We start from the raw sequence: 27,117 nt of genomic DNA on the forward strand, positions 1-27,117 counted from the left end.
ACTGTACACACACACACACATACACACATGTACACATGCACACATTGTAAAGTAACAGTTGGCCCTGATTTTCCAGATAAAGGCCCAGTGTGAGAGACAAGGTTCTATTGTTTGTATGAAAACAACAGTTCCATGTTGAGCGTAGCTGTAGGTGAGGACGCTGACTTAATTTGGCCTGAATTACAACCTACAGCTACACTTTCATCCACTGAACTGATCTAATGTCATGGGGATATTGTCTTGCTGCTTGGATTATTAAAAAGCCTCCTGTATGTGTCAGCGCTACTGGGCAAATACACTGTGCTTATCAACCCAAACCTTTGTTGGCCAATGAATAAATGCTAGTCAATTAGCAAGACACTGGCAGGTGGACATGCAAGTGAAAGAACAAACCACGCCTTTATCAGGCCGCATGACATTTGATGACTGAGTCAAGATAACGCAGCCTCTCACCAGACGCAGCAGCTTTAACCAAATGCTCCGAATGTCACATCAAATAATTTGAATCATTGGATTATTTTATCGAATAAAACTTCACTTCTCTAAAGGAAATTTTGGTTATTTTGAAAGGGGTAGACCCACAGCAACATGTATCAGTTCTGCTTCTCTCTCTCTCAGTGTGTGTGTGTGTGTGTGTGTGTGTGTGTGTGTGTGTGTCTTGATTTGCATGGTAGCGGAACAGCTTTGCATGACTGACCGTGCCTGGTGTCTCCTGGCTGTCGGTGGTGTGCTGCAGGGGAAGCTAAGTCCTCGCTAGGACATTTGATTATTCAAAGCACACACAGTTGCCACACACTGAGCCCAGCGACAGGATGTTTATCAGAAGGAGAGAGAGAGAGAGGTGGGATGATCGATAGAGATTTGAAGTGTTTGAATTTTGAGCTGCAGCTGAGATTGTGGTCCTTAAGGAAGCTGTAAGAATAGTGTACAATGCACAAAAAGATCAAATCTGTAGCACTGCCTGATGTGTTAGAGGATAATTCCAGTTTATTATTGTCATGGACCGGCAACTGAGCGAGCCTACTGGGCAAGAAGTCAGGGGGCCATGGGCCAGAGTCTGAAGTGTTTGAAGTCACTGTCAACATTTCTTGTTGGGAAGTCAGTCAAACAACTAGGAGACTCAAAAAAACTACAAAGAGACGCAAGACGACCACAAAGAGAAACAAAAGTACCTACAAATAGATGCCAAATTAACACAGATATACAATAAAAGATATACAGAACAACTACAAAGAGATTCAAAAGGCCCCAAACATATTTGAAAGATAAAACACGATTGTGGACTTTTTGGTTGAAAAAAGTGTTAACAACAAACAGTGTAGAGACAATGTATCTGATTGTTTGAAAGTGTTTTCATGGCCAGAAGAAGTGATGTCAAAAATGAGACCCAAGCTCTAATAAAGAGGAATTATCCTTTAAGGCCATCCTGATTCTTGCTTCACGTGTTTCTACAGACCCCTGCATTCCTTCTCTTGTTCTTAGCAAAGGAGACCTTATGATACTAATCCAGCGATTAGCATCGGTAAAAACGGTTTTGTGTCGTAATCCAATTGCGAGCCGCAGAGCAGAGCTGAGCAGCATTTGGGGACATGTAACCACGGGGAGAGCTTCTACCGGTCGGTTAGAGAGAATTTCTCTGCGTGTCACAGAAACAGGACTAGACATGGGAGATCAAGGGTAGATAAACACACACACATTCACTTTCATACCAGAGAGAGAAAGAAGTAAGTGAGGCCTGTCCTATTTGTGAATACTATTGAAAACTGAGTGAATTATAAGGGACCAGACGTTGTGCCGCTCTTTTGGTTCTTGGTTCTCGTTTACTGAGGCCAAAGGAGAATGATTCCAAACGAGGCAGATATTGAAGCATAGTAAGAAATCCTGCATCTCATAGAAAAAAGGGCAGAGTGACGTTGCTATAGGGTATGAAAGCTGTTGCTGTTCTAAAATCAAGTGTGCGAAAAGCGTGTGTGAGAGAGTGCTCTAAGGAAGACAGCAGACAATGGGGTCAGTGTGAGGGTTGACAGGGTGGGTTGGGTTGGTCTGGGCTACATGTGCAGTGTGTATTAGTGTGACCCAGACATATTGTGAGGTGTGTGTGTGTGTGTCTGCATGCAGGGGACACTTGTTATGAGGGGAAATGGGCCAAACTAAAGTCTTACCTCAGTAGATAAACACATGACATCAATACTGAAGGCCGCTCAGTGGAGGACCCAAGTGGAAAATAATGTGTGGTCATCAGTTCTTAACATGGGGTCTGAGGAATCCCTACAATATCCACCAAAATACTTTGCTGTGTATAATAATCACAATTCAGTATGAGGATGGTTATTTTATACATGGGTTATACTGTCATCACTGTTACAGGCCTTTATGCTCAATAAAAGGCCTTTGTAATTCATGAGGACCTGCACACCCACCTCTGTTACCCTCTTTTAATCTGCAAACTACAACATACTACATTGAATAAGACACATGAAACTAACACAAATGAATACTATGCAGCCACTTTGATGTAACCAAAGATAATTATGGGTAATTGGATGTAATTATCAAGTAGATGTGGTTGAAGTTGCACAGAATGATAAGAGTTGAACAGCAGCTCAAGCCCATAAATGTAACCACAGATTTGTCACATGACTGGAGTTCAGTGCGCAGCCTCCAGCGTTTTCTCCCTCCCTTTGTTTAAATTAGGAGCTAAACCCATGCCACACATCGCCGAAAGGAGAGGAGAAAGAAACACAGCAAGTGGAGAGGAGAGGGGACCTGCATAAAAGAGGAGGGGATGACTCAGAGTGCAGTAATGTGCCTATTGTGGCCCTCAGCATGCAGCTTTATGCGTTTGTGTGTTCATCGTACTTGGCACACAGAGAACTTGCAAACACTCTTCTCATGGGCTAGCGTGTGTCTTTGTGTGTGTGTGTGTTTGTGTTTTTTTTCTTTATGGTCACTTTGCAGAACTCAAAATAAAGAGTTTCTAAAGAATATAACAAGATCTAATCTCACCACCTGAAGCACCTATGTGGGAATTTCTCAGATTTTATCACTGTCACTTGTTTGATTATTGTTTTTGGCATTAATGAGTTCTGAAGAAATCACTGTCATTGTAGGGATTTTTCTCTGATGTCAGAGGCAGATGCTTCAACAGTGACTGGACTGTCACGGTCTACTTCATGAGCAGTCATCAGTTAGTTGTAAAGCCCCGTTTTCCATTACATTTCAACATTTTTGGCATTGCATGTTTCTGTGAGTTCTGTTGAAACAGTATATTAATTAAGGCACATGTAACTACTCGTCAAGCTAGTCTGTGATATTAGATCTAACCACTTTATGACCCTGTCACAAAGAAATCTGACCTTTTTAAATGATCTTAGAAAGGTTTTCTTTGTTTCAGTAGGTACATTTTCTGCCTAACCTCAGTGGTAAAGTTGAAAAACTGATGCAGAGAACATGTGATGGAAAATAATGATGGAAATTATGACAATGAGGGACCTGTTTTCGCTTCTTCTTTTATATCCTGTATTGTAGTTGCACCATGTGTTGCTGTATAGCTCCACCAGCAAAAACCGCAAACAGTGGACCTATATAAAATAAATGAACCATGTCACTAAAACAGTACATGTCATTACACTGAAAGCAGCGCTAAAATTCTCAGAGTCACTGGCGTTATAGAAGTTTTACAGATGCTGTTTTGATTTCGATGAGATCTTCTTGCACCTTCTTCACAATGTTTCTGCAACAGTAGTTATGGAAACACTCTGATTTTCATTTTCTTTTTTGACTTCTGGGAAACTAACTGAAGATTTGTACAACATTTGGATGAAAACAAACCTAATATCCCTTAAGGAACTATGCATGTAGCAACCATGCTGCACTTTTTCCAAACGTGAATAAACATCTGCTCGGACCAACTTACTGACTCTCAATTGCATTGCAAGTATTCTCATTAAGCTCACCTCTGTATGTTCATTGTAACATCGTTGCTTCAGAGGGATATGCCCAGGCTAGAAAATATGTTTAAGTGGTTTTGCATGTACAGTTTTCTGTGTATTTTCAATGTAAATCAATTTGTTTTCAAGTATTTTCTAAAATCAGGGTGCTCTAGTGTCCAAGGATTTGTCCATGTAATTACAACAGCCCTGGCTTTTGTTTAACTTAATGATAAAAAATAAATATAATATGTAGTTTCAGTAAAAGTTTGAATAGACGGTCCTGCTGAGACTGTATCCATGATACATTGTCCACAAAGTTGTGAACGCTTAAATCGTTTGTATAAACCAAACCATGGTTAAAAAATCGAGGTCTGAACTGAACCGTGGAACTTATTCCTGAAACACAAAGAGGTCTGATGAAGTGTTTGTAGCATCAGCACCAATCATTTTGTTTCCATCCATCTTTATTTTCCTTACTCGTCACTCAGACTTTCCCTCTCCTCTCATATGAAGGCCTGTTTTCTGTCTCTCCCTCGTTTCATGAATCACTGAGTTGTTCGATGCGCCCAGATTGGACAGAATCCAAGGTTCCTATCAGCTTACCTGCCCAGTACCAAGCCAAGGAAGAACAGAGGGGAAGAGGAGGAGGAGGAGGATGGGGGGTGTGGGGGTGGGGGATTGATGGAGAAAGGAGCTACTACCAACAAAGGCCAGTTCAGAACAGCCGTGCGCGTCTCCTTTATACCCAGGCCCCTCTCTCATGCCTGGTCACGGGTCTCATGTTACCTCTTCGTCCTGCTTGATGCTTGGAACAGAATGAGATGCTTTGTCCCTGTGCTTCTGCCTGAGACTAAGCTTTTTCCACTTACTGACTGCACACACATGTACACACATACATACACACTCTCACACTTCTTTAACCGCCATACAGGGCCTCTTTACATCTGTCTTTTCCGTGAACTTCGTCCAATTCAGTCAACTTATAGTTTTACTTTCTTTCTGTCATACACTCTACACTATGTGTGACATGTGCACGTGCTCATGTACACATTTATCCTTGTTTGACCTCCCAACTCTCTCAGACAAGTTCTTTTTAGGCACCCAAAGGTTCTTTGTGGTGTGCACGAAACATGTCACATTTACCACGTTTGTTTATATATCTAGTGTGGATGTGTGTGTGTGTCTGTATTAAACACAGGCTGTTTGCATTTCATCGGGTCTTGTGCTTGTTGTCTTTTTGCCGCCACATGCAACACACAACCTGAATACTTAGGTATGCATGTTTGTATGTTGTGTTCAGGAATCCATCAGTGTGTAGTTGTTTACACTGACACAGTTGCATTTTGTATGTGTGTGTGTATGTGATCCTGGCTGGCTGTATGTCTGTGGGTCAAGTACTCACTTTTTTCTTTTTGTAATTTGTTTATGTGTGTGTGTGTGTGTGTGTGTGTGTGTGTGACACCATAATTTACATTCCCCTCTTCAGTCTCTCAGGCTTACACAGTTATCTCTGGTATGTAGAACTAGCAGTTCAGGACTGTAAACCTGATTATGTCTCTGCACACGCGCGCACACACACACACACACACACACACACACACACACACACACACACACACACACACACACACACACACACACACACACACACAAAATACAAGTCAAGTATCAACAGAAAAGCACAGTATACAGTACAGTACATATGTCTTGCCTATTGAGAAAATACCAGCCAATGCAATATGCAACAGTAATTTGACAACACTAAGGTGCTGACAGACATGCGGCCTGTGTGTTGAATTTCTACTGTTTATGGCTTGTCGTGCCACATTTTTTGCTATTTTTCAGAGGTAGCTCCACCATAATTAGTGGGCTACTTGACCGCTATGTTTTGCGACACATTTCTTCACATTATAATTAGTTAGCTTGCTATGGTGCAGCAACTTGTAAAAATGTAAAAAACAATGTGTTTGCATCTCATTAGATTGCGGAGGTGTCGTCAGTCATAAACTTCATTTCTCAGCCGTTTGGTGCTGCAATCATGACAAGAATCATCCCTGATTTTATATGAGAGGGGCCGTAAGGCTTCAACCACTCAGACAGGCAAACTAAAAAAGTGATTGAAAGTGTTTTTTTTGTTGTTGTTGTTGTTTTTTTACACTCAACACCAAACTCTCATCCTCACTTATCAAATAAAGCTACTTTTTTCTTGCCAACAGATGCCCTGTTGGTTTACATATCAAATCCAGGAAGCAAAAAGCTTTTTGCATTTGGCCTTTAATGTCTCCTTGCAAAGAGGCTGATCATGCTAAATGAATTCTCATTATTTCCACTGATAAACTACATCCTGATACATCAAACAGAAACAGTAAGGCTGATCACAGGTGAAGTTGCTGCATGTGGAAAGGCCCGCTAACAAAGCCTGATGATGAAAACTATCAAGTGATTGAATGAGTTTTAACTTCTGTGACATCATGAAAGCAGTTGTTGTTCCTTGTGTGTACACTGTCTTTGTTGATTCATCCTCATTTTATCTTCCTTCTTTGTGTCTGTCGTGGCTGGCAGTTAGCTGACGTCATGGGTATTAGCCCACTTAATTCTTCGTGGCACAGGCTTGTCACTCTGCTCTGTGATTTAATACATGATGTGAGCATTTTAAAAACAACAGCTCGTGTTCACTCATTGTTTTCTTAAAAACCAGCATGGCGTGCGGTACAAACTCTCCAGGTGACTGAGGGCACAGGGAGGGCAGGGATGGATGTCATTTCTGTCGTCTGCTCCAACCCTTCGTCAGCGTGTGACCTCACTGGAGATAAAAATAGGCCGCCGGGCCAGTAACACGTTTGTTCCATCGCTAACACTGTCAGCACAAAAGGAAAAATTCCTGCGTTGCGCCAAGTTGTTGTCAGGAGCTAATGAGGGCAGATCGTTGACGTCTTCACATGCCCGTTACCACAGCAACCCCTCATTAAACACCTCATCACTTTCAAAAAGGTGGGGTGGTTATTTCTGAGTCCCGTGCCTGACATGTTAACAAGGATTAAAGCAGTTATGGCCCAACAATTAGGCTTTGTTTCTTAAGGAGAAGGATGGTTTATGCAAAGACAGGAGCATAAATACACACATACACAAACACACACACACACACAGAAAACAGAGTAAAGTAAAGGTGAATGAAAACCCTCCATCATGAACCTCGAGAATGCGTGCACATGAGAATGTGAGTGTGTACACGCACACACGTGGGCAGGAGGGTGTGCGATTTGTTACACAGTAAGACGTGGATGTTTAAACAATGTCTGTTGTTTGAGGGGATGCAGCGTGTTTCCTCCTGACTATAAAATGGCTCGATCAGGTTCCTGTTGTGATAACCAGCCTCTGTTGCAGAGACACACCAGCGTGAAGGACCATGTAAGGCTATAGAGGTCACTGTGTTTACATAGCTCAGTGTGCAGTGTCATACTCTACAGGTCTTGTATTTTATCTGTGCTGATTCTCAGTTGTTGATCATGTGTTGTCACCATTTGGAGTAGGGCCTGAGTGATTCTGCAGAGCTGCAGTGTGTAAACACAAATCCAGCCCCGGTCATTCTGTAGCATCTCAGTCCCCCACTCTTTGTTCACTGCAATATTAAAAAGTAAAGCAATAACTGCACAGTTCAAAGTGGTTGGAGTATTATTTTTATTCCATTACTGTCTTAACTCCTCCTCAAGATTCAGTAAATCTTTCCAGAATGTGAGACTTGAGCCGTGCTCCCACTGCCACTTTGGAATTATTTTGCCATGTTACCAATGTGAAAACTTTAGTTCTTCATACTCTAATCAGAAACTGTCATGGGATATCTTGATCAACTGTAGCTTAAAACTTTTAAAACCATTCAATATTAATATTATCTTTATTAATAGCTGCTATTGCAGTTTTTTTCACATCATATTTTCACGCCAGAGTGTGTCTTTTCTGTGACTATAGAAACTGCCTTATTTTTAACATGCCATCATTCTTCCTCCTCAGATGTACATGAGGTTCATACTCATGTTACTTTACACCTTTGAAGCACTAGAAACCACATGCTCACAGTTGCAGTTTCCTGTGCTGTTGAGGTAACTGATAACATTAATACTTATAATACTGCAAATACTAATCATGGCACTGTCACTGCTATTATTGCCACTAATGTTACTTACTGAATAAGTAAGTAAAAATAGTGCTATACAGTGAATAGAACGGTAGTGATGCAGCACTCAAACAGCATAATCATGGCGTGGAGGCCCCCTAAGGCAGACAGACAAGTTCTTTATTTGTGAGTTCATGGACACTGTGGAGTTTCCCTTTATGTGGTGAGAAACATGTCAACATGTTGATGTCAAAGAAAAAACACCCACTAATAATACCAGCTGGTAGAGTTACATCCCCCTGTGCTTTATGTGAACTCTTACCTTTAAAGGGCATGAAAGTTGCCTTCATTTTTCCCATCCTTGAACTGAAGTAAAAACAAGCGCAGGTGACAAATTCTCCCATTAAGGCAAATTACATCCATGAGTCTGTATAAAGACTGTTCCATAAGAATAATGTATTTTATAAGAAATAGCAACTGCTATGTTGATGAGTAACTACTTCAATTTGTTGAATGTTGAACTGCGGAACTATTGTTAGATGGCACTGAAGCTGTTGTGTAAATCTTCTTATGAGTTTACGTGTGTGCGTGTGTGTGCCTGAGTGTGCGTGCCTGTATGTTTGTGCAGCTTGGTGGTCGAAGGTGGCTCATGCTGAGCTGCTGCAGGGGAAGTGATGGGGAGGATGAAAAGCAGAAGCAAGTGGCTTTCTCAGCAGGACATAAAAGTCTTTGTGTTCTTCACACATGCAGTGCCTTTATATAAAGAGGGTCTATATTTAGCACTGCTCTACAACCGTTTGACAACCCCTTGAGGTTGAAATTAAACTGACTCAACTGGACATCAGTGCCGCTCCTTGTGTGTAAGCATTAGTGCTTTGATGAGGCGATGCTAACCTGTTGCTGAAGTGTTGAGAAAAACTCTGCATGACCCTGCTGCTGTTCCTTATCTCGCACGCGCTCTCAGTTAAACTTCTCACTTTTTGCCCTGATCCTCTTGGACTAAATAAAATCATCAATATTCACTTGTTTCTCAGAGCACCCCATCATTACGAGAAGTTAATGAAACGCTTCTATAATGGTCATATGGCAGCATGAACATAAAGCTAACTGGAAGAGGAAGGAGGAATTAGATCATTATTTCGTATTCTACAGGTTCCGGTTTGTCTGCACTTGTTGCACTTCAGACGAAAGATCTCAGACATGACCTCTGTGCTAATGAGCTGCATTATATGTCCAGGGGCTGTGGTGGTTGACAAGGAAATGAAGAAACCAACAGAAATATGAGCACAGAGGAGAGGAAATGGCACCCAGTGCTGTGGCATCAAATGTGTCTGTGTTTTGAATACAGTGTGTCTGAGCTCAAATTTCTCTCACAAAAGCCTTTGCTCCATGACATCACACCGATATGATGAGAAAGATGTTTTTGTGTGTGGAGTGTACACAGAGAGCAAGCGATATCACTTGTTTTGTTTGTTTTCAAGTGTTTTAGATCCTTTTGTGCGAGTGTGTGTTTTTAATAATGACTGTGTGAGTAACCTGGATAAAGGTGTTTGCCCTCATTGACGTTATTGACAGTAGAAACAGCACACAGAGAAAGTATCCGTTGTCATTGTTTAGCGTGACGGTGATGTGGAGCTGCGTGTGTGGTAAATTTAGATCTGTGGTTGTTCACTTTTTCATTCCAACTTGGACAACTTCCTGTTAACTCCATCAGTGCCAGTGTACCACGTACTGTTTAAATGAAAACTGTATCTTACGATCAGTCAAGTTATTAATATCTCTGGCTCTTATGAGGAAAAATTATCATATGATGCTTTATGATAGCTAAATGCATGTTGGTACGGCGATCCAAGCAACACAAGAGTATGAAAACAGTATTAGTGTATTGGTTATGATGCTGTTGCACAACCAAAGTGTGACAAAAACCTCAGAGACTGCAATTATTAGATTACTGCTCTGTCATGACAAATCATATTTGACACTTTCACAATCCTAATAACAACATAATAATATGACATTTCATAACAAATTGCTTCTACTGTACTGTATATACAAATAATACATGACAAAACAAATCTGAAAAGCGATAAATCTTGTAGCTATTCACATCAAAAAGAAAATGCACAACACATCTAAGGCTGCAACTAATGATTATCTGTATCAGTGGTTCCCAACCTTTTCCAACTCATGGCCCACTTGAAAATCTCAAAAATGTTGGTGGCCCACACCTGACCCCGTAACAATACAGGGCCAAATTATGTCTTCTCCGAGCACTTTTTATTGTACGATACAATGCAAACAATGAAAGGAGTTTTAAACATCATTTTTTTTGTAAAACTTTTAAAACCATAATTTATATTATTATAATTATATCTTTTCACCAAACCATTTGCAATACCTTCATGACCCAGTCGGCCCCAGTCCACAGGTTGGAACCACTGATCTATATTATTGATAAATATAGCAATTAATTTTAATAATTAATTTGAAAAATTCCCATCACAATTTCTTAAAGCCCAAACTGACATCTTTTGCTTGTTTTTCCAAATCGACTGTCCAAAAGCCAACGAAGTTTTCATTCATTATCATATGACAAACCACCCACATGACTTAAATGATGAATCAGAAATGTCAAAAAATGTGCCAATTAACTTTCTTTCGATTGGTTAATCACTAGATTGACTAATCAGTGCAGCTCTAAATACATCCATATTAAAAACTATGAAGAGATTATAAAAGACACACAATAAATGGAAGTGGAACTTAACTGAAACGGTTCAAAAGGACTAACAGATGGAGACAAAATATGTTTAGTCTTCTTTCTCTCATGTTTCTGTGTAGATTTGTGGATTCCTTTACTTTGGCCTGCTTCCACGGAAAAACATTTCGTCATGTCCAAAGCAGCAGCAACACAACATCGAACCTTTGAATAAAGTAGGTTAGTGAAGTCATGGCGCTGCTGGCCAGCCTTAACATTGCATCAGCTTGTGTGCAAGGGAGTGGACCACATTGAGGACAGTGTTAGTGGACGGTTCAGCTCAGAAAAGATGACAGAATGCTTTTCTTTAATCCCTTTCTCTTGTTTCTATTCAGAGCGTCTCAAAAAATAAGAGACAAAATGAGAGTAAGAAATAACATAGATGATGAGGAAAGCTGGATAGTCCAGATGAAAAGTAAAGAGAAGCTGATAAACACAGCACCAAAGAGGAAAATAAGAGTGATGGGAAACAAGGGGAGGGGTTGGGATAAAGAAAGCATAGTCCATAATTCATTTCACTCATAATGGCTTCATTGGCCCAAAGAGCTGCAGGAATAGTGCAGGCAATGCGGAGAAACTTGATCCCTGGTAACCCAAAGAAAGCAGCTCGAGACACAACCCTGTCTCCAGGCAAACCACACTACTCTATACTACAGTGCATATGATAATTCAGCCAGCTCTTCATCTGCAGACAGTAGTCACACACACACAAACACGCACGCACACACGTAGTCTCTTGCGACCACACTCCAAACCTCTACCCACATAGCTAGTGTAAAGTGTACACACAAACATATAGACATGATTATCTAATCACAAGACAAAGAATGTCATTTTTCACCATGTTCACATACAGACAGAATTAATGTGTGGCTTTTATGCTCTTTCCACCCTGTACTTTGACTGGAAACTGGAACAGTGGGAAAAGAAAAGAAGAAAATTGTCATTTTCTCAGAGGGAACTGTGGTTTTTGGGGAGTTGGGATATTGTGCTTTTCAGAGGAGCTGTAAAGACGTGTGGTCTGCACAGACGTGGCAGCTGCACTTGTGGTCTGTGCATTGTGTATGTGTTGGACAGTAGGCGCAGGATAATATGACTCGCCTTGTTTCTTGGGTAAGAAAGTGAGCAGCAGCAGAAACGATGTGGGGTTAATAGCAGAGAGGCTGGCATCAAATAGTGTTTACAAATGACTTAGGCTGAGGGTTGTCTGTGGATTTGGGCAGAGCAGGGAGTCTCCTCTGATCTGGGCTCTGTGGGTGTTTGTAATTACAAGTGGCAGCAGTTGGTCTTATTTGTGGCAGTAACAGGTACTGATGCGTTACATGTTATTACATGATTCACTCCTGTCAGAGAACTTGTGGGTTTTTAAGTCTGGAGCTGGGAAAAGTTTGGAGCCTCTTCTTATTAATATCCTTATTGTCCAATTGACCCAAAGCCACAAACATTTGTAGACGTCTGTTGGATTTAAAGGGTCTTTTCACCGAATTTACAAAAAATCAAGTGCATTTTTGTTTATATGGCTCCAAATCATAACAGAATTTATCTGAAGGCACTTTTCAACAGAGCAGGTCTAGACCATACTCTTTATAATATTGATTATTGGTTACAGAGACCCAACAATTCCCACCATGAGCAAGCACTAGGCAACAGTGAAAAACATCCTCGTGCAAAACCAAACAAAAAAATAAATAAATTAAATAAAAATAAATAAAATAAAATAAATTAAACAAACAAAAAAAAACAGATTTTCTCTCTCACTGCTAGTGGTATCTAGACATGCAGATAGTTTAGCTTTTATCTGGCTGGCTTTTGAGATATCCATCTCTGAGTTGTCTGCCTCCACCCCAGTACGATGGAGATGATCGGAATTTCCTTTGTGTTGCTCAGAGCGCTGAAAAAATTGCAAGAATTCAACATTAGCGTCTCTTTTCCCGGCTATTCTGAATAATCCACAGGCCTCACTCAAGTGGTTTAACAGGAACTGTTACCAAAGAAAGAGTAAGAGTGGGAAAACTGTTGACAGCATGTTTTATGGATTATTCAGAGTAGTGGGTTCATGAGTTTGGAAAGACATGAAGTTGCCGAATTTTTTAAATTCTGTGACCACCGCTAATGAAGCGAAGCCTGAAGTTCAGAGAGTTCAACCCGAGATGCTGCTACACTCACGTGACATTCTCTCGCTGTGGCACATATCCAGTGCACACTTTTAATTATGGTGGTGTACTGCATGGCACACTGCCACTTACCTGAAAGCTATGCCACTTCTTGCCGCCACCTCCTACCATGAATGTTTTACGTATTAACATTCACATACAATCTATTGCACATGAGTTGGCTGACTGAAGCTAAATTCCTTTTACAAAGCCTTGGTCAGTCTCTGCTCGCCAGGCGTTCTGCTGCCTCTGAAGCATTGGTCACTCTCAGTCAAAGCTCTAGTCCTCACAGTGGAGGGGTGAACTTCCCAGTGTTGGGCAGCTGTTGTCAATATCCCCCCGTTTCCAGTGCAAGCTGAAAACCCACCTTTTCAGAGTACGCCAATCTAAGAGATACCGCTAGATGTAATTTGTGTGTACAAAACTTTTGAATGATTTGTTCAAAGCAGCTACAATTCATAATTTAGTTACGTATCACTTGTAGTAGATGTGCCCACAGAGCATTATTACCAAATCTAATGTTCCCATCAGTTCAATCTTTCTGAGCTTTACAACGTCTTTCAGCCCATGGTTTGGGTTTTATGGCTCACACCTTTTGGCTCGGTATCACAGCTCTCATCAGTGTTGTTTCGTAACACAGCAGACGGCTATTTTAAGTGGAAAAGCAGTACACTCTACCTGTCCAGCACCACAACAGAAGAAAGATGAAGCTAGCTGGAGAATATAGAGAAGCATTTAGGAGCTAAAGAGCCAGAGATTTCTTTCTCAGGAGTTGGTGGAGAGCGAAACAGAGCTGTGAGGACAGTGAATACTATTGGAGCTAACATTCATCAAGTGGTCACAAACACAATAAATGCTAATAAATTCACCACAATGTAGATAGTAGATACTATGTCAGAGTTGCAGTTTCCCTCAGTGATTGCAAGTTTAATGTGTAGTAGCTGCAACATTGACTGTGGCAACAACAGGGCTGTAAGAAGAGTGACTTCTATCTTTCCTCTAAATTATGTTTTAGTTCAATGTTCTCTCCATCCGTCCACTCATAGCCCTCTATTCAATTCTGTCATACTTTACTCTGTAGGCTATAATTTTGCTTTTGTCTCTCCTTTACCATGTTTGGGAATCAGCTTTGCATAATACATGTGCTAAACAAACAGAGGCATCATTTAAATGGTAGCACTACACTGATTTGCTCATACACATTTCATACCTCTTGCCAGAGTTTGCACTCCATCTTCTACATCTGTTTGCTTTTTTTTATTGTAAATGCATGTAATGGCTGTTAAGGCCACTGTGTGCTTTTTGTGTCTTGTTGTTGACTGTGTGGTCAGTAGCAGGAGCCCACTGGTGGGGCGTGGTGGACTCACTGTGTAGCTTGGCAGCGGTACAAGCCAGGCCTGGATTTCAGATGTGGTGCTGCGGACTGCCTGTTGGGAAACTGAGAGCGGAATTGTGTGTGCATGTGTGTTTAGGAGAAAAGAAGGGAAATGGGGGAAAGACAGGGTGTGTGTTGCTGTTTGTAAGGAGGGTGTGTCTGTTGGTAAGTCAGGAGGAGGTGTATGTGTGTCATTGTGTCGTTCCAAGGTGGAGACCAGGGTTCCCCTTCCTGTAAGTAGCTAGAGCCCAGCCAGATGGTGAATCTTTACTCAGACATGGGAAAAAAACAGCAGTAAGAAAGATGGGGAGGATTGTGTGTGTGTGTGTGTGTGTGTGTGAGATCGTGTGTGCTTATTCCTTTTCTTCTTACTCCTCTGGTCTGATCTAGCGTGTCTCATGTGTTCTCAGCAAAAGGCAAATTAATTTTAAAGCTGTGTACCTGTGGTATCCAGTGTGGTGTGGCCACTGAAGTGAACCAGACAGTATTAACTATTCAGGAGAGCAGGGTTTCCCTTTGCTCTGCTGACTTCTGACTGACACTCTCATCTCTCATATCTCTGGAGGAGCTTCATGGAAACACCTGTGTGTGTTTTGGTGTGTGTGGGGGTGTATGTGTGTGTGCACTTGTGTATGACTGATAGGAAGATAGGATAAAGTTTCTCCTTTTGTCTCATTTTCCTCATTGACCAAGTTGCTCGATTTGTGGAGTTCAGCCAGTCTCTGTGTATATCAGTGGTTACACTTGGGTGTGTGTGCGTGTGTGGGCTGCTACATATCCCAGGCACTTCGTATAAAAGGGCATGACAGAATTAGTTAAGGACATAAAAGTAATGTCATATGCTTGAGAACATAGGCGTTCCTGTGTTGTACCTGTTCATTTGTTCTGCGTTCACAGTGTGATGTTTTCAGCTGTTAATGAAAACAGCAGGGCTGTGACTGTTTAGGATGTTAGTTGTAAAAGACCAGCCTGTACTAAGCACTTTCTCCCAGCATGAATATAAAGAGGTGCTGTTGTGTTTATGCAGTATTTGTCAGTGGGTGGGTTCCTGAGTGGGCCACATGTGGCGCAGTTATACCAAGGACAAAGTCTAAGGCTCTGGTTCTGGTCTCAATTCAAAACTCTCTGTTTGCAAAAGAATATTTTTGAAATTTGGATTGTGTATGTTCATTTTTCATGCTCCTGCATGTTAGATTTTTCATATGTTGTGTCATTATTTTTATGGAGTCTTATGAAATGCACATTAAAAAAAGATTTCTATGGTCGCCTCATGTCATTTATAAGTATCTATTTGACCAAATAAACACTCCAAAAGAAATATTATCCAATATTACAATTCATTTGAATTTTCTTTTTTTTAATTAGATGAAATATTAAAACTTGGCTTATTTTGTGCCGTTACAGCTGGTTGGTTCTGTTTATATATTTGGTTTTATTTGAACAGAAGCTCAGTGAAGTGTTGATTTGACTGGAACACCTGACGGGCAACATGCATGCACCATTTTGCTGTTTATTGCTGATATAAAGCACTTTATTATATTATATGATATATAATACCAGTCTCTTGAACTACCAGCCTTTCTGGAGTTAAAATCACAATGTCAATCAAAATTCTGCCGTTTACAGTTGGTCCCTCTAACGTCTCTCTTTCTCTTACGTCTCCTTTGTGTGTTTTAGTTCCCCGAGTGTGGCTTCTATGGCATTTATGACAAGATTTTGCTGTTCAAGCATGACACATCCACCAACAACATCCTGCAACTGGTTAAAGCTGCCAGTGACATTCAGGAGGGAGAACTGGTAGAGGTGGTGCTCTCTGGTAAGAAACCAGCTTCTCTTTTCTTCTCTTCTCTTCTCTTCTCTTCTCTTCTCTTCTCTTCTCTTCTCTTCTCTTCATTAACGTAGATAGCCATATTAAAATCCACAGTACATTTCCTTCCTTCTTCTTTTTTTGTCTGCCATCTCCCTTTCATTACTGTTGTTACTCTGCAACACCACTCTTGGAATCAGTCCTTATCTGCTTATTTTACTACAGGTAATATCTTCCACAGGCCTAATCTGTTCTTTCATTGTTTCACACCGTAATGTTCCCCTCTATTTTTCCGTCCTGTTTCCATCTTATCCATCTAATCAGTCTGTATTCTGCACAATTACAGTATTGTGATTGTATCTTGAAACCCACTGTGACTGTACTCTCTCCCTGTTATCTCTTTTAGCGGCAGCCACGTTTGAAGATTTCCAGATTCGGCCCCACGCACTCAATGTGCACTCATACCGGGCCCCAGCCTTCTGTGATCACTGTGGAGAGATGCTGTTCGGACTGGTCAGACAGGGGCTCAAGTGTGACGGTAAGAAAAGCACCGGGATGAAGTGTGAATAAGAAAAGACTGTTTGATTTGGTTCACACATTTCTCACAGAGATTAACTGTATCTCTCACCAAATATGCTCCATCTTCTCTCTCCTGATCTGCTGCTCCCTCTGCTGGTTCTTTGATCCATGCCTCCCCCTGCAGGATGTGGACTAAACTACCACAAGCGCTGTGCATTCAGCATCCCAAACAACTGCAGTGGAGCTCGTAAACGGCGTCTGTCCACCACCTCCCTGAGCAGCAGCCAGTCCCTGCGTCTCTCTACCACTGAGTCAGTGTACAGTGTAGGGACTGCCTCCACCTGCGCAGAAGATGCTACTCTCATCCGCTCACACACTCAAATGGTACTGCTCACAGTGCTCTGGTCAGTTTTAAAATTAAGGAGTCCATGAGCAATGTTTATTTGACCACATGAAACAGCTTTGTTTCATGTTGCTGGAACAAATTGGGTATTATTATGTTTCTGGGTATTTGATAGTTCCCTCAGGAGTTGGTAGAGACCAAAAACCACCACTGAAAGCTGAAAGAAAAATATTATTGGACCTAAATAAGATATCAAACAAATGCTAAAGCTGCTGGATGTGTAAATAAGCATCTGTTTTGCTAACTAGTTCATTGAATCAATGTAGGAGGTGATGATATGTCAGTGTTGTGCTCATAACTTGTTTCCGCTGCCCCCAAGTGGCCCAAAAATAAAATCACTTATTGCAGATTTATGGACAATGAAATTTAAAAGTTAATGCTTTAGTAATCAAATAGTTTGGTTCATTACTTTGTGAAAGGTCAAAGGTAGATAATAGTGTTCTTATTTTATTGACTCACACACAACCTGTGTCAGTGATAATCTTTGTTTCCTCTCCATTCTGCTAGCCACGGACCCCTAGTGACGCCCGGCGCTTCTACACGGGCCGGCCAGTTCATCTGGACAAGATCCTGATGAGCAAAGTGAAGGTGCCCCACACGTTCGCTGTCCATTCGTACACACGACCGACGGTGTGCCAGTACTGTAAGAGGCTCCTTCGAGGACTGTTCAGGCAGGGCTTACAGTGCAAAGGTGAGTACAGACAAAGAGACAGATTCATTTCTGGATGCCACGTGTCCAGTAGAATTTATCTAATCTGATCATATTACATAGAGTCATGATCAGAATGAGTTTGTGTTTTACTCTTCTCAGACTGCAAGTTCAACTGCCACAAGCGCTGTGCGTACAAGGTTCCAAATGACTGCCTCGGGGAGACTATTGGAGGTGAGGGAAGATATAAATCTATCACTTTTCTTTTTTGTTTGTGACTCTTTTAACCCTGCGTTGATTTGATAAAAGCATTAATTTCTCATCTGCATGCTTCCATTGTCAGAACTAGGTTGCTTTAATAACTATACACAATATAACACAGTATCTAGCAAGACTGAAACTCACTGGCACTAATGTTTTTATCTTCTCAGACAACAGAAGTAACTGTGGTAAGTATTATCGGTGCTCAGTACTGATGCATGTAAAAGCTCTTCTCTCCTTTTGTAGCTAGTAGTTATAGAAATAGAAGTGTTTTTTCACAGCATTTTAAACACATTGTAACTTTTAATCAAGTTGCACTCACCCATCTCTCTGCTTCTTTTTTGCCCCAGACATGTTGAGTCCCAGTGCAGACCCTGAGGTGCCCATGGATTACACCAATGAGTATGACAACTCAGACAAGTCTTCAATGGATGACTCAGACGAGGCCTGCAGCATCCCTGGGTCCTTTTCTCCCGACAACAACCAGGATGGAACCAGTGGAGATCAGAGGTATGAGGAAAATGCAAACATTTAGAGAAGAGCTACAAACAAATCCCTAAAGGAATGTCATAGGAGTACCACAACCTCAAAGACCTTTTTCTTTTTTCAGTGTTTACATCCCGCTGATGAGGGTGGTACAGTCAGTGAGACAGACAACCCGTCGATCCAGCACAGCTATCAAAGAAGGATGGATGGTTCACTACAGCAATAAGGACACACTGGTAAAAACATCACCCATAATTCCCATGCTACCTAAGTATCTCTGTCACTGTTGTAGGAGCTGAACATACGGATTTAAGTTAATGTCTTCCAGATGCATGAACTCACTTTCTTCACGTTCTTTTCTGATTTATTGCAGCAAGTTTGTTTACTTCCCATTCACTAAACCGTCTTGACATCAGTTTATTTTCTCTGTCCACCAGCTCCTCTTGCAACAGTTTCAACCTTGGTCTCAGCCTTTAAGACTTTTATTGCTTCCTTTTTTCTTTTCGACTTGTGCAGGTTTTAGAGTGTGCGTGTGTGTATTTGTATGGAAGAAAGAATAGTTGAAGATTGATGATGTGGCTGACTCTTGCTGAAAACAAAATAGCGCTTAGCAGATGTGTGGTCAGTTCAAGCTAAAAGCCCATTTTCCACCGTTTCTTTTTCTTTTCTATGTATTTGACCTCAAAAAAACTTTTCTGCCTCTGTAGTCTTTTTTATGCTTATTTTTTCTCCCTGGCTGCACTAGCACGCTTCTTCTTTCTTTCACTTTTGTCTCTTTCTCTTTCTCTTTGTTTCCACCTTCTCGTCTTGCAGCTCTTACTCCTGGTCATCCTCCTTCTCATCTGGCTTCTCTTCTCCTCCTCTGGACGTCACCTCCGAACTTGAAGGGTGATCCTTGAACTTTACCCCAGATCCATGCCCCATTCCTCACAATCTGTCCTCTCTCTATATCACTCTTCAATGACCTGCCTTGTCTTTGTTTCCCCAACTCATCCCACCCTACTTCAACCCCCCAACAGAGAAAGAGGCACTACTGGCGTCTGGACTGTAAGTGCATCATCCTTTTCCAGAACAACACCTCCAACAAATACTACAAGGTAAGATTAGTTTATGCCATAAAAAGCTATGATCTCAAGTCATTTATATGAAGTGTGCAACCTTTTAATTCCCACATCACTGGTCCTCGTCCATCCTCTTGCAGGAGATCCCTCTTTCTGAGATTCTGGAGGTGCGTCCTGCTGGCAACTTCACTCTTGTCCCCCAAGGCACAAATCCCCACTGCTTCGAGCTCATCACAGGCACAATGTGCTACTTTGTAGGGGAGGACCCCAATACCCTCCCCTCTCTATCGTCCAGCAACCCCCAGACTGTCCCCCAGACACCTCCCTCACCTAGCCAAGTGGCGCCAAATAGCGGCATTGGGCGTGAGGTGGCCAAGGCGTGGGAGAGTGCCATTCGCCAGGCCCTCATGCCTGTCATTTTTCAGGATGCACCGCCAGCTGAGGGGAACACAACTCATAGTAAGTTGAGAGCAGCCAAATACGGATTTTTGGTTTTATGGATGTGCATGTTTAATATGCCAAAAGAGAGTTCCTACATCACCTGCCAACAAAGTACTCAAATAACAGAGGACCAAAGGTGAAAAATCATATTGGCAACACTAGCTAACTTACAGTACAAGTTTGGCCTTTATTTATTTATTTATTATTTTTTATTATTTTTTGGGCTTTTTATGCCTTTATTATAGCTTAGTGGAGACTGACAGGAAAGGGGGTAGTGAGAGGGGAATGTCATGCAGGAAAGAGTCGGACCGGTCGGGAGTCGAACCGGTGACTGCCCTGCTAAGAGCGTCTTGCGCTCAACATGGTACGCGCCCTAACCAGTTTGGCCTTTATTTAACCCTAACAATAATTAGCAGACTTTTCCACTAAGTTAAGTTTTACTTTCACAAGTTTCATATGTTGAGCTGAGGTTGAGCAAAGTTCTCCTTTTCTAGTTGTGGAGAATGGTGGAAAACACCATACAGTACACATGAGATATTAGTTGTTAAGTAGTGCTCATTAAACACACAACTTAGAACTCATATAAATGTATAACCTGTACATTGTTCCTGTTGTTTTATCAGGGCAAGCCTCTATCAGCATATCAGTGTCCAACAGTCAAATCCAAGAGAATGTGGTATGACCTTTTTTTTCCCAAATCAATTTCATTAAGTCTTTAAATGAATATTTACACTGTGAATGATGATTAACATATGAAATACATTCCTACAGGATATTGGTACAGTGTACCAGATTTTTGCTGATGAAGTCTTGGGATCTGGGCAATTTGGAGTCGTGTATGGAGGTATGTAGATCTATCTCCAGTGATGCTGCTGATTGAGCTCTAGTTTGCAGCATTTAGTGAAGGTCAAAACAAATGGGTTAAAGCAAAAAAGACACAAGACAGTCCATCACTAACCCCCCAAAACATGGACTACACTGATGCATTTGTGATGTTTGTGGGCCAGACAGTAGATGTAGTGAACATGTTGTTGTTGGTCTTGTGGAGTTCTTCTCCCTGTGTAAAGAAATTCATCATAAGAGTGGTGGTGGATCACTATTTTAAGATCATCACAACTCTGGATAACAGGGTCCAATATACATCCTTATGTAAGTTCCAGTTCACAACTACATGTGTTAGTAACACCTTGTTTCTTCATCAGGAAAACACAGGAAGACAGGGAGGGATGTAGCAGTCAAAGTCATAGACAAGCTTCGCTTTCCCACCAAGCAGGAGAGCCAGCTGAGGAATGAGGTGGCCATACTGCAGGTAAACACACATACAGTACCTTTCAGTGCCACTGCAAATGAATATCATTTGTACATACACACTAATGCTGAAACAGTAAGAAAGGCTTTGTGGTATATTGATTATTGGTGTTGGAATTATGTTGGCACATATATGAAATATATATATATATATATATGCATGCTGTCTTGGGTTGCTGTGGCTCAGGAGGTAGAGTGGGTCATCCACTTATCAGAAGGTCACTGGTTCGATCCTTAGCTTCTCCGGTCAGCATGTCAAAGTGTCCTTGGGCAAGGCACTGAACCCCATATTGCCTCTGTAATATGATGGCTGTCCCATCAGCGTATGAGCGTGTGTGAATGGTAGAAGCACTCCACGTGTAGATGTCAGTGCTGTTTGACTGTGTGTGTGAATGGGTGAATGCGGCTCACATTGTAAAGCGCTTTGAGTGGTCAATAAGACTAGAAAAGCTCTATATATATATTCCATTTACAACACTGGTGTTCATTGTGACATTGATGTGATTTGTGTTGACTCAATTGGACTGTGAGTTTCAGTAGTTTTCCACAAATCATGTTCCGAAGAATTTCTAAAAGGAACTATGCAGAGCAGCTTCTTTTGTGGTACCTCTTAGGAACTGATGGTGTAATCTCATTCTCTGAAATGAAAGGAAATTTCCATACACATAGCGCTTATGAGTGTTTTAAAAGCACAATAGTACCAAAGCACTAAGATGATCAGTTTGAGACATTAACCTGGGTAGTGTGGTTTAACAATAGCCAGATTTCCACCTTCAAAGATCACAAAGGTCACAGTTATCTGATAACTGCCCTCTGCCGATGTAGCATATGTTCCCAGTGATAAATCATCATAAATTGTCCATAGTCATTTGTAATATTTATTTTCTGTATGATATTTGTATTAAATGTTCTAGTTGAAACAATGTAGTAATTCAATTGCCCTTTGGAAACATAATTTCTCAACCAATTGCAGTAATTTATGTTTACATAAAGCCTTTCTTAAATCAGTCTTCATTACTCACTTTATAGTCTTTATTGTAAAGAGACTGGGAGGTACATAGTCATATCTATCTTTTATATTTCAAAAGCCAGGAAAACTGTAAATAAAACTATATACAGGATACTGTATGTTTATCAGGATAAAGGCTCTAAGACTTAAAACAGTATACATTATTTATAAAGTTAAGAATAAATTACCAACAGATCTAAACGACAGAAATCCAACATGACTTGAGAAGGACGTGCAATTTAGAAACAGAAATACATGTCATTTTCATTGTCTTTAACAATGACTCATATGTAGAGTGCATTGTATACCAGCAGATGGAGACAGAGGTACAGTGGTCTGTATATTTGCTGTGGTGTTAGCTTGTTTTCAACTCTGTCACTACAAGATTTGGACCATCCCCTCATCACCACAGTTATTCACTTGGCATCAAACTAAAAAGGAGTTGCCACACTCACCAGGTTTCAAGTGAAATACATTGTAATGAAATGTCCCTCTGAATCACATAAATGAGTAATAAAATGCCTTTTATGGTATTTCTGGAGCACATCCATGTAATAATCAATTTCTCTCCCCCCTGCTGTGTTTCACACTCTTCTGTGGTTTGCTGTCTTTTGACACTGTCTGTCTCGGTCATTTTTTCTATTCCCAACACACCACCGTGCTGTTCCCGTCTCTCACGCTCATTAATCTGCTCTTTCAATTCTTTGCCTATGTCAATACTTCTCCTCCACCCCTCTTTTGTTTGGTTTTTCTAAATTTTTTCTACAATTTCCTCATCATTCACCTTTTTTTTTCTTCCCTCCTCCTCTTCCTTCTCCTCTCTCATCACTTTCTCAGAGTTTACGTCATCTGGGCATTGTGAACCTGGAGTGCATGTTTGAGACCCCAGAGAAAGTGTTTGTGGTGATGGAGAAGCTACATGGTGACATGCTGGAGATGATCCTCTCCAGTGAGAAAGGCAGATTGCCTGAGAGGCTCACGAAGTTCCTCATCACACAGGTCTGAATGCGCCGCAGCGAACAGGGGATTTCTTGTGTGTACAAACTGAGTATCTGCTACGACACTGAAAGCACTGTTGTATCAGTTGTTGTATGGGTGTAAGGCACTTATTACTCACAATGACGTCTTGATGCTGCAGTGTCTCGCTGCATGCTTTTTGTGGTCTGCCTATCTGGGCTTCATCAACTCATTTAAATGTATGTATGTAAACGTGGCTTCACACTTCAGTTTGACTAATTCATATCCTGTTTTGGTGATTGTGGGTATGCATCTGTGTTCTGTTTGCAGATTCTTGCAGCTCTGAGACACCTGCACTTTAAAAATATAGTTCACTGTGATCTGAAACCAGAGAACGTGCTGCTTGCCTCTGCAGATCCCTTCCCCCAGGTATATACACAAAGAAATACACACACAAACACTCACACATACACACACCCACACACACACACACACACACACACACACACACTAAAAACCATTCTCATATGCAACGGTTGTAAGTTTCACACTCTGAAATGAGCAAGTCACAGCAGTTGAAGTGCAGCCACATGTTTCTTACATCTATTTACTATTTTCAAATGCGTAGTTAGTAACTGACTTCCTGCCTGCTGCTCCTCACTCATACTTTTTCTCAGGTCAAGCTGTGCGACTTTGGCTTTGCCCGTATCATCGGTGAGAAGTCTTTTCGTCGCTCGGTGGTTGGCACACCAGCCTACCTGGCCCCCGAGGTTCTGCTGAACCAGGGCTATAACCGTTCATTGGACATGTGGTCAGTCGGTGTCATTATGTATGTCAGCCTGAGTGGGACATTCCCATTTAATGAGGATGAAGACATCAACGACCAGATCCACAATGCAGCCTTCATGTACCCCCCCAACCCCTGGAAACAGATCTCCAGCGATGGTAAACACAGTGGGTCAGGGATGAAAGAAGAATGTGATTGTTTGACAGGAAATGGAAGTAGAAACGCACTCAGTAGCCAGTTTATTAGCTTCCCCTAGCTAGAAATAATGCAGTCTAATACAACAATCCTGCAATAAGATGTAGATATGGTCATTTTGCAGAATATAGCTTGTTAAGCCAAAAACTGAACATTATAACCTTCATGATGGAGGATTCATTGTAGGACTGTTGTATTAGACTGGATTAGTTTTAGCTAGGTGTCCCTAATAAACTGGCAACTTATGAGGAAGGTTAACACAAACCGGGAAAGCAGGACATGCCTTTACAAGTTAATTTTTTCATATTTCATAATAGGTTTTTTTTAATTATAGCTTTAATTCTTGACTTACAAACCAGTCAAACATGGTTCCTGTTCATTCATTGTATCTCTACCATAACTATATTCAGGAATACAGCCATTCAGATGCAGCCAGTATGTTAAGGCATGATATTTATAATGACTTCATGCTCTTTTTTCTGTGATTATTCAGTTTCTCTTCATAGAACTATTTGTATACCTTTGTGTTTCCAGCAATCGACCTGATCAACAACCTGCTCCAAGTTAAGATGAGGAAACGCTACAGCGTGGACAAGAGTCTCAGCCATTCATACTTACAGGTAGCATATCAACACAACTGGTATTTTATCAGCCTTCCAGTACTTCCATTAATCTTCAATTAAAATAGCAGGAAGCAGCTCCTTTTCTTGATATGGTGACTGCCAATAACTTCAGTGGCAGAGCAATACCTCACAAGAATGTTAACTTTTTTGACTTCTGCAAACTCCTAAATAAAATACATGGCCATTGCAGAAAAGAGCAAATATAAAAGTCTGCACTCATAACCTAGTGACAAGACGGCTGCTCAAGGCTGATATTTTGGAACTTTATTATGGATGTAAGAGGACGGATTAGCTATAAAAAAATATGTTTTCATTGACTGCACAGCTCTTAAATGTCTCCTTCAAAACAAAATGTAAAGCAGTGGAAAAACAGACCAATTTTCTTTGAAGGTTTAAGCCAGTCCACTGTTGTTGTTTTCGTTTGTTCAAATGTTCATTTTCAGTGTCACAGCAGCCCTAACTTGAATGAAAATACTATTTAAACTTTCCACAGAAAGAGCCATTATTCAAGTTCTTACTTGCACACATTCATGCATGCATGCAGGCACACACACACACACACACACACATACTCTCACAATCGCACTCACAACCTAAAGTGATTACTGGATGTTGCTTATAAACACATAAAAGCCCCTTTAACTTTGATCTAATTTCAAGGCTCCTAAAACTGAAACTGAAATTTCACCCCTGTGTATATTCTCATATCTCATTTCTCAGGACTACCAGGCATGGCTGGACCTGCGGGAACTGGAGACGAAACTCGGCGAGCGTTACATCACCCATGAGAGTGATGACAGCCGCTGGCAAATGTTTGCCCGTGAACATACTCTGCCCTACCCTGCTCATCTTGTGCCTCCTCCTCCTGCGCCAGGCTCTGATGATGAAGAGGGCGGGGAGGACGCAGATGTGCAAGGCCTCACTGAGAGGGTCAGCATCCTCTGACCAGAGATCATTTAGGAAGGAGGAAAGAAGGGAGAGGGAGAATGATATGGTTGACCTAGAGTCTGACAGAGACATTAAGGTGCAAAGAATCATGTGGTTCTAATAAGAACAGTGTCCAGCTGTTTAGACTTTCAAAGCACATCCGCTATATGACAGCACTCACTTTTATAGACTGAGTTCATCAAAACTTCCTTCTTATCATTTAACTCTGTGGTGATTGGTCCTCGTTCATCTTTTGAAATATTGAACTCCTCCATAATGAGTCTTTGCCATTTAAATTGGAGTCAAACTTTGAATCATAATTTGCAACACAAATATGAAAAAAGTAAAAAAAAAAACAGCATGCATTCATTTCTTGTCTTTCACACTGCAAAGTGAGGCAGGTAATACCATTCTGCCACAAGTGATCAATAGGAGTTTATATTTAAAATCAAACTGACTTCAATTAAAACAAGCAACACTTGTCGTTTTTAGTGTCATTCAGTTTGGCTGATTGAAATTTCAGTCCCTCTTAGGTCTTCAGAAAAAACGGGTTCAATCTCTTTTCAGTGCTGGAGCGCTTTAAAGTGACAAAAGACTTCCTCGGTGCTGGTAATTACTAATGTGCAGTTAATGGCGTCAGGCCCATCTGTAGTCACAAATGTGTTCCCATAAACTCATGTCCTGTAGTTGAAAACTGGAAGTATTGATCTGGAGACAGCAAAACGTCCAGTAATTACCACTGGAGTTTTGAACCACAAGAGGCTTTTAGAAAATATATGTCATTAAAGATGTTATTGTGGGTTTAAATGAACTCCAGCATTGTGGCTGTTTATTACCTGCTATGACCCCACAGTCTCTACCTGGAGCTGAGATATTAGACAACATTAGCCTCAACAGCTGTTCCTGAATGGTGGAACATGCTTCCCCTGTGTTGAGTCGCCCACTTTCACCCATCTCTGAGGTCCAGCAGCTGTGTGTCAAAGTGGTGAATAGCTCCAAATGTCCACACAGATGCCTGTATATAAGCTTCACATAATGTTTATGATGAGAAAATAGATGGACGTCTCTTATAGCAAGAGCAGACCTCTCCCTATGATGTGAGTGCTTGGGTTACTAAACTAGTTTTTTTGAGAGTGTATGTAGTTCAATTATTGACGAGCTGTCATGTCAACACGTTGCATGTTTCTGTGAAGTAGAATTATTTAGATACAATATAAAACATACTGTAGTTATGATGGTCTATTATACAAATGTGTAACCTGAACTTGTAGTTGTCAAATAAGTGTAGACTGTGTATAACATGTTTGAAGGATGACCCTAGCCTTTGTAACAGATAATACAAACCTTGAACAATA

General features: G+C 41.1%; 1 protein-coding gene across 2 annotated transcripts in view; it reads left to right on the forward strand.

Moving 5' to 3' along the window:
• prkd2 (protein kinase D2) overlaps positions 1-27,117 on the forward strand; it is a 34,575-nt gene extending 7,458 nt beyond the window's left edge. The window contains exons 2-19 of one of the 2 annotated variants that reach the window (XM_071495900.1): positions 16,007-16,145; positions 16,543-16,674; positions 16,840-17,039; positions 17,566-17,749; positions 17,870-17,941; positions 18,139-18,156; positions 18,319-18,478; positions 18,579-18,690; positions 19,474-19,551; positions 19,656-19,974; positions 20,580-20,632; positions 20,728-20,800; positions 21,159-21,265; positions 23,111-23,272; positions 23,561-23,659; positions 23,908-24,175; positions 24,747-24,832; positions 25,556-27,117. In XM_071495900.1, coding sequence (XP_071352001.1) covers positions 16,007-16,145; positions 16,543-16,674; positions 16,840-17,039; positions 17,566-17,749; positions 17,870-17,941; positions 18,139-18,156; positions 18,319-18,478; positions 18,579-18,690; positions 19,474-19,551; positions 19,656-19,974; positions 20,580-20,632; positions 20,728-20,800; positions 21,159-21,265; positions 23,111-23,272; positions 23,561-23,659; positions 23,908-24,175; positions 24,747-24,832; positions 25,556-25,780 — 2,487 coding nt within the window. In that variant the 3' untranslated portion in view covers positions 25,781-27,117. The remainder of the gene's footprint in view (positions 1-16,006; positions 16,146-16,542; positions 16,675-16,839; positions 17,040-17,565; positions 17,750-17,869; positions 17,942-18,138; positions 18,157-18,318; positions 18,479-18,578; positions 18,691-19,473; positions 19,552-19,655; positions 19,975-20,579; positions 20,633-20,727; positions 20,801-21,158; positions 21,266-23,110; positions 23,273-23,560; positions 23,660-23,907; positions 24,176-24,746; positions 24,833-25,555) is intronic. The other variant, XM_071495901.1, reaches the window with a different exon arrangement.

Source organism: Trachinotus anak, unplaced genomic scaffold (genome assembly GCF_046630095.1).
Source record: "Trachinotus anak isolate AG129_WGS33_773 ecotype Australia unplaced genomic scaffold, CSIRO_AGI_Tana_v1 ptg000014l, whole genome shotgun sequence".
In the NCBI taxonomy this organism is placed as follows: domain Eukaryota; kingdom Metazoa; phylum Chordata; class Actinopteri; order Carangiformes; family Carangidae; genus Trachinotus; species Trachinotus anak.